The sequence below is a fragment of the Pinus tabuliformis genome, chromosome 3_1 (genome assembly GCF_031772625.1).
Source record: "Pinus tabuliformis cultivar Carrire ecotype Pingquan chromosome 3_1, CPIR1, whole genome shotgun sequence".
Lineage (NCBI taxonomy): Eukaryota > Viridiplantae > Streptophyta > Pinopsida > Pinales > Pinaceae > Pinus > Pinus tabuliformis.
The window spans coordinates 27,812,885-27,825,012 of record NC_142301.1 but is presented as its reverse complement, the minus strand read 5'-3'; the positions used below and the strand labels follow the sequence as shown (position 1 = coordinate 27,825,012).

Sequence of the window (12,128 nt, the reverse complement as noted above, 5' to 3'; positions counted from 1 at the left end):
ACTGGTGCTCATTAAATTTGTTCCCGAAGCCAGTCTTGTTTTCTGGATGTCTTTGGCATGGATTCCTAGGAATATCCTTGCCCGTCTACAATGGATTTGTAGCAGATACCTTTGGAATGGTCAACAAGATGAGAAGATTTTTGCTTGGTTCAGTTGGCCCAAGATTTCTCTACCCAAAAAATGGGGAGGTTGGGGCCTAAAAGACCCAGCTCTATTTGCACAAGCCTTGGCTGCAAAAATGGGCTGGATATTATTGACTGGGCAGAATCTTTCGACCTCTGTCTCCTATTACAAGTACATTTGGCCTCTCCCAATCATGGATTGGGTCCGCATGCCTAGCTGGCCAAGAATAGGTATATCATTAGTTTGGAAGGCTCTTTTGCACTCCCTGCCTACAATCAGAAACAATTTGATCTGGAGAATAAATGATGGATCAAAAGCTCGCATAGGACTGGATTCCTGGATTGGGGGGGAGGAAGATTCCATCAAGCACCTCAATTTACAAGATATAAAGGTCTTTGCACACATAGCTGATCAGACGAACACCACCATTTTCTCACAAGGATGGAAATCTGCCCAACAGCTTGATATTCCTCCTCAATGGCACCAAGAGTGGCAAGATTATATAAATGCTCTGAGTGAATCTCACATCAGGATTAAGGAGGGACCTAATGAACTTGTTTGGTGCCTAGCAGAGAACGGAATTTATACCCCAAAGGCTGGCTATCTCAGTCTCATATCGCACAAACAACCTGAGCAGACACCTGAGTGGTGGAAGAGCATCTGGAAGCTTGGTTCTCCCCCGAGAACAAGACTTTTCTTTTGGTGTGTTCTCAGAAACAAGGTCCCCACGAGGGAATCACTATCACATCGTTCATTCCAAGGCCCTCACTGGTGTGTCTTATGCAAACAATGTTCTGAATCGACTCAACACTTATTTCTTCAATGTGAATCTCAGAGCAATCTCTGGTAGATTGTCACCTCCTGGATTCAACTATCTAGTAAATGGGAGGGTGAAAATATTTGCCGAGCCTAGGAAAATTGGTGTAGTTTGCATCGAGGTACAAAATAGTTATGCCTTCCCCTTCTTATATGCTAGCATATCTCGCTGGCTCAAAGCCAGATTATTTTTAATGACAGAGCAACTAGATGGATGCATATCTCGGCCCAGATTATATCTGCCTTCCACGATATGCCCGAGCCCACCAGACCTCGGCCTAGGAGACCGCTAGCCCCTGCTCCCATAGATAAAAATACTCCCTGGGAATTCTTTGATGGTGCTGCACAAAACCAAGGATGTTAATATTTCATGATGGGTGCGAATAGAGAGTGACATAGGGGCTTGGTAGGTGAGCTTGTTAACCTCTTAAAAAGATAGAAATTTATGATGGGCAGGGAGTGGACGAGGGGAGTGGGGCATCCTTAAGTCAATTGCAGATTCCCCGAATATTCGGGAATCCAACGGACCTGGGCACGGTCAATTTTTTGACCGCGCCCATGTCCGTCGGATTCCCGTATATTCGGGGAATTTACAATCGACTTAAGCTCACCGAGGAGTGGGTAGGGGGTAGTGACTTACTATATGCATGCACAAGTGTGTGAGGAAAACACAAATAACTTTAAATATGTGAAACAGGGAAGAGATGGTTAGTATGAGAAACTATAGGGGAGGAGTGGGTAGGGGGAGTGACTTGGTCTATGCATGCACAAGTGTGAGTAACACAAGTAACTTTAAATATGTGAAACAGGGAAGAGATGGTTAGTATGAGAACCTACACGGGAGGAGAGCAATTGAGGCTGGGTGATGGGGAGGAGTAGAAGCCCCACCTACATGAGGGAAAATCTGAAGTTTTTTCTAATTGTGGAGAGCTTGGTTCAGGTGTAGATCAAATAACATTAGTATTTTGTAGAAATCCGAACAAGCCATGTTGTGGCTGCAAGACTTTACCTAGCTGCATGGGATTAAGGTAGGTGGGGAAGCAATGAATCTCATTGGAGTTGTAGAGGTGATGAACCATTGGAAGCTGACGATGGGCGCAGTTTTTGTATGTCCTCTTTCTCTCACCTGTCTTACTCACAGTATCTTTGCTACCCTTCCTTTTGTGTATCAATTGGTATTGAATTGTGTGGTTTTTCTCTAAAGGTTTGATTTTCACTGTGTCGATATCTCTCTTTGACGAGGGGTTGGAGGACCTACTTATTAGTGAGTTTGATAGTGTTGTGTTTGCTACTATGTGGTGTGTTCCTATTGGCTTGGGTAATTTTTATAGCAAAGGTGGTTCAAGCATTGGCGGGGTAATTTCTTGGGTTGGGTGTGATTTTGGCTCCATGTTCGTGGAGGTACATGTTGTAATTCAAATTTGTATGAGTTTTGCTTTGTGTCTTATTGTTTGTGTTTCATTCCTCCCTCACGTTTGTTTCTTAATTCCAAAGACAGTGGGTTGGGGTTTGGTAGAGGGTATGGTATACCTTTGTATAATTTTCCTTCCTCTATCTGTTTGATCTTTTCTGAGAATTTCGAGAGATCGTCACTCCTACACGATATGCCGCCTATACAACATATGCAGAGCAGGAGGGGAGTTTACTGGTAGGGGCCTCAAAACTGAAACTAGGAACAATTACATGTACAAGAAACTTTTAGGGCTCCTTATGCATGATCTTTCCCTGAGACCGGTTAAAAAATCAAGAAACTAGAATCCATGGTTGATGTAGAGCAACAAGCCTTCCTTTTCTAATTTTGAGTTTTTGGAAAAGGTCTCTGGTTATTTTCCTTATATTAGTCATAGGAGGGGACGAAGGAAACAATATCTTAATTCTATAGTATTACACTTACATATCAAGACATTGCTCGACATTGTACTAAAAAATAAATAGATGGAAAGATGCAATGTATTTCTCTCTTTGGAAGACACTGAGAGAGCTTTGAGAAATCAAAGTTTCTTCTTTGGATAAACTCGATGTAAAGCTGACACATCTCGAAGGCTAATTTCATTGTTAATCTGATCCTGCTACTCCCCCAAGTTCTACAACAAAGGACCCAACAAGTCTGTCTTCCTCGAATGTTTGGTGGTTGTTTTGTATTAATGTTATGTTTTGGAATGTCAAGGTATATTAAGAATGTTTGTTAATTGAGATTAAGTGTAATGAATAAGGGGTTAAAATTTTTCGTCTCTCTTGAAACAAGTGAAACGACCTATAAAGTACTATGAATAAGCACTCCATGGCTTTATATTGTAATTTATTTTTGAATTCATTAGGAGACAATAAAAATATTAATTTACAAAAAAATATCAATTATTTAATATTGACACATGATGTGTTTAATCATAATCCTAATCAAAATAAATAAGAGATTACCTCTTAAAAAAACAATAGTATTTATTACTCTTTTTTTTTTTTTTTTTCTTCCAGTAAGAGTATTTATTACTTATATAAATAAAAAAATTCACACATATGTATATAATGTATTAGAAGAACTGGTAAATAGGTAGCCTTAGTCTCATAGTGGGTGGGTTGATTCCTACAGCTTTTATATTTATATTTTCGGGCATATTGTAATTATCTTCCTCTTCTATATAGATTGCATTACTCAAGGAAATTTAAATCTTAGATCTTTTAATTTGCAAAATACTTCATATCATCACAATTGCCAATTAAAATATCCTCTATAATACACATATATATTATTTAACAAAAAAAATATTTATAATTACAATTGGTTAATGATGTTTTAATAGATTTACTCTAAAAACTAATTTCCTTCGTCTTAAGTTTCTTTTTCATAAAAATTATATTTTATTAATAAAATGCTCTCATGAAATCAAAACAGTTTCCCTTAATTTTAGATTTCTTAATTTTAAAAATAGATTTTATTAAAAATGATATTTTTAAGGATATACGTAATGCTGACAGAGGGAAAATTAACTGTGGCAGGTACTTGGTCCAGATTCCCAAACTCTATTAGACGGAAGTGTTGTCATCCTTTCTGATTATTTAATTGTTATTTTTTAATATTTTATTTTTATTTTGAAAATAATAATGTGACTAGATTGAGTATTAAAAGAATTATATATATTTTTTATATGCATATATAAATGGATGAGGAATTAGGGGATGATCAAAATGGTAGAAATGGGATAAACAAAATTCAAGAAACCTTGGAGTAGTATTGTTCTAATCATGTTTTTGATGGTGGAAATGGATTTAGCGTCATCAAAAAACTTCTAAACACCTAAAATCTTAAAGTTTGATAATTGCTTTACAAAATTGGCTGCAAAATTTTATCAAAATATTACCAAAATTTTCATGATTTTCAAGGCAAAAAACAATCTAATTAGACTAGGCTATATAAACTACTTCTCTCAATATAATAATAGAGTATAGATAAACTACCTCTCTCAATATAATAAAATAGTAGAGTAATAAAATAATTTTAGAATATCAATATTGTATAATTTCAACCAGTCAATTATAATTTTTATAATTCTTTTTATGGAATTTCAAATAAAATTTACCTCAAATCCAGAATCTAGTTAATGGGAAAAAAAATTCTGCCGTACTGCCTCTTATCCATGATTGTTTTTAGTGTTTAATGAGGTTTTGTCCACGCAGGTTCTTTCCAATTGTCATATTATTATAGTTCATGATTGTTCAATGTTCAATGAGGGATTTGATCTCCTTCTGATGCCCATATTCCTTTCTTATATATTTGAAATGTCTGCATTTGCTTTACATAAAGAGGATCTTGTCCTTTAAAAATTAGTTCTACAAGCATGCGCATGCTCTATATAATGTTGTTTAGGCATCAAAGCGATCAATTCCGTATGATTGCATATAGTATATGGGATTTAGGTTCAACTTATCTTATCAGAATCTAGATTTTATAATTACTCTTCGGAACTTCAACGAGCTTTACCATTAAAGGGGAATATTTATATTATTTTTTATAATAGATAAAATTGAAGAAACTGGAATTTATAACGCAGGTTTATTCCTAAGATATCTTGAACTCGCAAAATATTTTATTTTACTTTACGAGGCCGTTAAAGATGGAGTGCAGGAATATGTGATATGAAGTCAAACTCATAACGGAATCTGCAGAAATATAAATTAATTGAAATTAACAGGTTGATTTGGTAGTTATCAGGGACATCTAAATCATAATAATAAACAAGGGAGCATAAACCAACCTTGCAAATTGCAGGAAAGAAGCGTTCTGTGTCTCTCGTTTAGTCAACATTAACGGAACGCTGACAATGCGATCAGAGTCTTATACATTAAAATGCGTATTGTCAGATGGCAGTGTTCCCTGAAAAACTACCCCACATAGGATGTATTCAAGAAATTCATACTGAGAAAGCCAAGGGCTTCACCCTCACCAATGTTGCGTTTTCACAGACGGCGTTATCAATCACAACCCTGAAATCAAATCAAAACAGAAAGATTGCTCAATAGTGAGCTAACGAAAATTCCCTAAAAAACCGAAAGTCCCCGCAGCAACTTATTAGAAAACCATTTTCTGTAAGGAAGAAGGAAGGTCACAGAAGAAACTACTAACTGCAAAGTCTTCTATGTCCCTGAAGATTTCTCTCCGCTGTGCTATTATTTTCCTCTGCAGATACACCAAAGACAATATAAGCAAGCTCCTCAGATGTTGTGAATCGGCGAGATCATTCTGTATTCAGAAGATGCATTTATATAAGAGCGCACAAATAATCCCTGCTTTATGTGGTCAATGGATGATCCAATCTGGGAACCAGAGAGAGTGGCACCTCCAACTCTCGGCCTCTCGTATGGCGGAACCAGTACCGGAAGAGCGTTGGAAGACCATGATGCGAGGAGAGACCCCTGTTGATATTCGAAATCTCTGTGGTGTGTTCGTTTCACTTCGTTTCAGAAATTTCATGGGCAGTTTGGGCGCGGAAATAACATTTGAATTTTGAAATTTTGGGCACCAAGATTGGGCGATTGCATTGAATGACTATAGAGGTTGCAGTGAATGAGTATGGTGTACTATCATATCCACCGTGTGACAGGTTGGAAGGGAGCGGCCGGGAAAGGTATGGAGCATAGTTGCCGGAAAATCATGGGATTGCATGTAGCTGTCGCGTCAGTATCCCATACATACATGTATTTGGTTGTAAGGACGGTGCATCCATGCATCCGATGGGCTCTTCGGGTTACGTGGACTATAGCATCACTGGTTGTAAGGACGGTGCATCCATGCATCCGATGGGCTCTTCGGGTTACGTGGACTATAGCATTAATGATGCTATAGTCCATGAAATAGCACTTGCCTGGGTTGCATGGGCATGTCTGCTTTCTATGGCGCTGCAAAACCCGACGACGAAATGATATCTCTCATCCGTCATGCTGTCTCCAGGGGCATCACTTTTCTGGACACTTCAGACATTTATGGCCCTTTAACCAACGAAATCCTCATTGGAAAGGTTGGATGGTCCCCCTCCTGTCTTTTCTTTTCTGTCTTCCTTACAATTACCATTAACAGTGAATGCCATATAGCTTAGCCCTGTTCTTCTGGAACTTAACTTAAGCTTTTGGTTGCATTTGCAGGCCATTGAAGGGATAAGAGACAAAGTCCAATTAGCCACAAAGTTTGGAGGGGTGTATGCAGATGGAAAATGGGATGTCCGAGGAGATCCTGAATATGTTCGTGCCGCCTGTGAGGCGAGCTTGAAGAGACTTGATATCGACTGCATTGATCTTTATTACCAACATCGGGTAGACACTAAAGTCGCCATTGAAGCCACGGTATGTATGCATATCTTCCATTGATATAAAAAAATATTTTGTCTTTTTCAGTCCTTGGGTCGATGTCAAAGTATCCTCTCCGTTGTCTTGGTGTCATGTTTTTTTTTGGTTTGGGGGGGGGATTTTTGGGTTGTCTTGGTGTCATGTTTTTGTGGGATTTTTGGAAAGGTAGATGAGGTAAAACACACTAGTTGTTTTTCAATTGATCATATAAAATTTGATTTTTACAATTACGTTTTTTGATCTAGCTACGCTTAAAATAACTCAATATGCAGATATATTTTAAATTTGACTTTTCCTAAAATATAACTTAATTGACTCTCCTAAATTTAGCTAACTCTGGCCTGTGTGAGTAATTGTAGTTTCTTACATTTTTTGGTATTTTTTTATTTTATGGTTGGTGGTTGCTTATAGTATTGTCATATGTCAGCGATACATCAATTTTACAGATGTTGATATGGCATAAAATGGTAAATTTTTTGAGCACAAAAACTTTGTATCTACAAGTAAATTTTATATTGCTGAAAAGCTTAATAGTGACCTTAGAAAGAAAATTTGAAATAATCCACAAACAAAATAATAATTATACCCCACCTCCATAAGTGGCCTTAGAGATTGGGTCTATTACATGCATTCTTAAACTTCACAACCATATAAGATGGAGAGACAAGAGTCTCAAGGAGAATTTTTTTCTTATCCCCAAACCAAAGGTTCATTGATTTACAATAGTTTTTGTCCATTATAAGCTTTCTACTTTCCATTTATCTTTTTTTTTTTTTTTACCATGGTGGATGGGTAACTTGTTGGAGTGATCTGGGCTAGGCCCAAGATCAAACCTTCTAGCTGCTATTATACCACCAAGAGTATGTCCGATCTGCCTATAAGACAAATATACCAAGAATATATCACCTAGTATGAACTGAGACAATCACTTAGTAAGAACCACCAAGAGTATATCCGATCTGCCTATAAAACAAATATACCATGAAGATATCACCTAGTGAGAACTGAGACACCAATCACTTAATAAGAGCATATAAGATTATGAGAGGCCAATCACTTAATAAGAGCATACAAGATTATAAAGATGTCAGAAAAAGAACCGTATATAAATTGAAAAATATAATTTGAAATTTTAAAATATTGACTAACAATAATTTATTAGATTATATTTTTTATTAACTAACTCAATAACTAAAGAAATAATAATAAGTTAATGAATATAAAAAGTTAATGATTTTAAAACAAGGAATTTTTATTAATTAACTCACTGAATAAAGAAATAATGAGAGGGAAAATTTAAAAATAAAAAGGGGAACATTAATAAAAAGAGGAGATTAAAAAGATATATAAAAGGAAATGAAGGAAATTAAACTAACCATAATCATTTTTAAAAATAACGTCATTAATTGTCCGCTTTTGGTGCTCAATTGGCAATGGTCATGAAAATGAAGTCTCACTAAACCGGAAGTCTTGGGTTCAAATCTTGTGTTATCCCCCGATCAGGGGTGAGAAGTTGGACATGATGAAGATGTAGTCCTACCAAGCTTTAAAAAAAAATAGTGCCAATAATTATTAAAAATAATATTAATTAATAAAAGGGGGAAGTGAGAGAAGGAATTGATAAAAGAAAGAAAAAGGAGACCACACAAAAATTAAATAAAGACTAAAGGGGAAAAGGTTGTGAATTATAGTTCTAGTTAAGTTATTACTGAACACTCTGATTTCAAGCTATTTGTATGAAGGAACTTCCTCTATTCTATTGGTGTCATACATAGAATTATTGTAAGTGATATGTTTGAATTAAATTATCATAACTTTCATTTTGTTAGTGTTAACAAGCATACTCATATTAGAATAGAACTACTTGAGGATTCTTAGTTGCTTGTCGAGATTACAAAGGCTCCTCACTACACAAGCAATATCATCAACATAAAGAAGAAGGATGATGATTATACCAACAATAGGTGAGCTAACACAACCCGCTTGTTCCAAACAATCTTGTAACTTGTGAATATCAATACTAAAAAGGATAAGACATTGTAGATAACCTTGCTTGACTTCTAATTACAATCAATTTCTTTTGAGCAGTCTTTGATGTTCCTAAAATTTGCAATAATGTTATGCTATAACCTTACTTTGACAACTCTCAACTTGAAAGGAACTCTTAGCATTTCTAACTTGTTCCTAAGCTTAGTCTTGTGCAATGTGTCAAAAGCTCTTCTAAATTCAAAAAAACAACATAGGAGATTGATTTTATTATTCAACATTCATTTGCAAGGATATTAAGCGTAACAAGATGACCCACAATTGAATGATAGATCCTAAATTTGACGTGGCATTTAACTCTTTTTCCATGGCATTCTAGCCAGACAATGATCTCTTTCCAAAATAATTCCATATAACTTCACTAAAATAGGGCTAATCATATTGGTCCTATATTTAGGGGGATTTCTTTTTCACCACTTTTAAATATACGTTTGATGAGTCTCTCAGTGTAGGGTTTAAGGAAACCTTGCTTGACTTCCAGCTTGAAGAGCTTGTGTATGCAAAGGATAGGCCATTTGATCTTTATGATTTTAGCTTGGTAGCTTTCGATGTCCATAGCTTTTCCTTTATTTGTGTTGTTTAACCCCAAACTTTATGTGTTTTATAAAACATCTTCCCATACTGGGTTGTAGAGCACCTAGCTACTCTAGGCGCAGATTAATTTTTACTTTATAGAGATGTTTGAAATGTTATCCACCCACATTCTTAAAGAATTTCAAGGTAAGAATTCCAAACCCTAAAAGGAATCATATTATTTTCTCTAGTTTTATTAGAAAAAATTTGCCTCCTTAATACTCTTAAATAGAATGTATTTGTTAATGTTAAAAATAAAGTGAACTAGTACATATCATCATTATAAAACCATTATTAATAAATATTAATGATAACAAAAACATATATATAAAATAAGGTGAACAACCATGAGGGATTTGAACAAGTGACTTTTTCACACAAAGTAACTTAATAAAACATCCATTCACGTGAATCAAAAACCTATAAACTTAATAAAATTGACAAATCAAAAACTTAAAAATTACTAATTTTTATATGAATTTTAATTCATAATAAATTCTAAATTTAATTTAATTATCTTCATTTCAAATTTCATGAACCTAATTACAATTCGATTAAATAAATTTAACATTACTAAAAAAACTTCCCATTCTTATTTGTCGTATAAATAAAAAACTATTTTTAATAAAAAACATACCTAGCATTTTTATTAAAGTCATACATAGTTGAATTCATTGAATGTTGAATGTAATCATTATAAATAAAAAACTATTTTTAATAAAAAAACATAGATAGCAGTTTTATTAAAAACACATGGTTGAATTCATTGAATGTTGAATGTAATCGAGAATATTTATATGGCTCCTACTATCAATAAGAGTTGTTTTTAATGTGATTTTTTGGTCGGAATCCGACAGAAAAAATTGAGGTGAAATCTTGATTTGTGTTATTTAAACTAGTTTTTTTACTATATATATGGATTCAACACCCTAAAAAACCCCTAGGGCACTTTGATTGTGCAGGGTTACCCATCAAACTTGTGATTTCAATATATTCTTGTCGGATTTTAGAGAAATTAGACCGAAAAACCCCACTGGAAAAGCTTCCAAAAAGTTGCATCAAAGACAAGTCTCTATCCATATAAACATAATTGATAATAATGATATATTTTACTATCTTAAAACCAATTTAATATAATTAAAATAAATTTATTTTTATATAAATATAAAATTATAATAAAAATAAAAATTAATTTAATTATTATAATTAAATAAATATCTGTTAAAATCATATATTTAAATTGTATAATTTTTTTAAATTAAAATTTATTTATATAGTAAAAAATATTATAAATAATTAAAAATTACAATCTTATTTAAACTTATCTCAAGAAATTTCGATAAAATAATGAAAACAAATTTAGAAAAGTTTGACCTAATTGGTCTTTGTGGACAGTGATCATCATCATCATTAATACGCACAAAATTCATAATCTTGTTCATCCATCAATAGATATTATATTTTTTTTTGCTAAGGCAAGAGTGGTTCCTTCTATTCAATTAAAAAGAGAAATATTGTACAAAGGTGACCGCAGCTGTGAGGCCCGCCACTACGACAGGCCAATCCCAGTACAAGGTCACAAAACAACAAGGCATATCCAAGGACGCGGGCCCGCCAAAACAAACCTACAGTCCAAAACTGACCGTTGGATCTTGAACTGATGATGCAACAGATAAGAAAGATATCGGGTGGCCAACAAGCGCACCTTTTAACAAAAGAATCGGACCTGATAAACCCAATAGACAATAATTTGTAATCTTATCGGGTTCGTGTTTGGCTTAACCTTCGATCACTTTAACCCTCCGAAATCCACCAGATGCACGCGATCCCGGAGAGGTCTTGTGAACAGCTCGAAACATAATCCCTGATGTGGACCCACCAACTTGCACGCAAAATCCTGGCCGTAGATTATCCTCGCTTGATCCAACGGTTACGGATCATATCGCGCGGGCTAAGAGTACCGATAGTTAGCGCGCGATGAAGGCGGTAATTCCACCCCACCCCTAGCCACATGTCGCGTGGTGAGTGGAATCGCTCCCAAATGAGAAAAACCGCTTCCTGCTTGATGAGCTTGCGAAATACCAGAAACCACCGCAAGGGCAGTAAAGCTATTCACCGGAATAAAAGTTGGGGTTTTGCAGTTACCGAGAAAATCTGGGTTCCGGCTCATGGGCCAAAGGGAGATGAAGATCCCTCTATCCAGCCATCCCCCTGAGACGTTTGGATTGCCATTACCCGCGTTAATGAGGCCGCCATAGACCTGCCACCTAAAAGGGATCACACTTATGTCAAAACACTTCATGATGAAACCAGAATAACTGTACCCCATTACTATGGCTCTATGTCAGCAAATACGGTCTCTTGATTTTCCTGATGTTGTTGTCGGTCGCTAAGGGCTCTGGATGAACATCCCTCCTTCAACCTATCATCTGTTATCTCCTCCCACCAGCAGCAGAGATCAATATGCTTATTTCGTACCCCCTCATTGGCAAGCCAGTCCGCCACTTTGTTGGCTTCCCTACAAACATGCACCAACCCGAGGGTTCTCAGCATTCTTAGGTGTGCTTGGATTCTTTGGTAGACTTGCAGAAGCCGCCAATGTTCTGAGATTTTCTCAGGAGCAGCTCCAGCATTTATCCTTTTTACTGAGTTAATGACAAGTTCTGAATCAGCCTCAATGATGACATTTTGAATGTTGTACTTGAGCAGTATTTCCAGGCATGATTCCATCGCCA

At 35.6% G+C, this 12,128-nt stretch overlaps 1 protein-coding gene across 1 annotated transcript in view; it reads left to right on the top strand.

Annotated features, from left to right (window-relative positions):
- The first annotated feature begins 6,303 nt into the window (after positions 1–6,303).
- LOC149185595 (putative aldo-keto reductase 2) overlaps positions 6,304–12,128 on the top strand; it is a 125,583-nt gene continuing 119,758 nt past the window's right edge. Inside the window, exons 1-2 of the mRNA XM_089410736.1 lie at positions 6,304–6,449; positions 6,574–6,771. Of these exons, the coding sequence (XP_089266862.1) occupies positions 6,306–6,449; positions 6,574–6,771 (342 nt within the window). The 5' untranslated portion in view covers positions 6,304–6,305. The remainder of the gene's footprint in view (positions 6,450–6,573; positions 6,772–12,128) is intronic.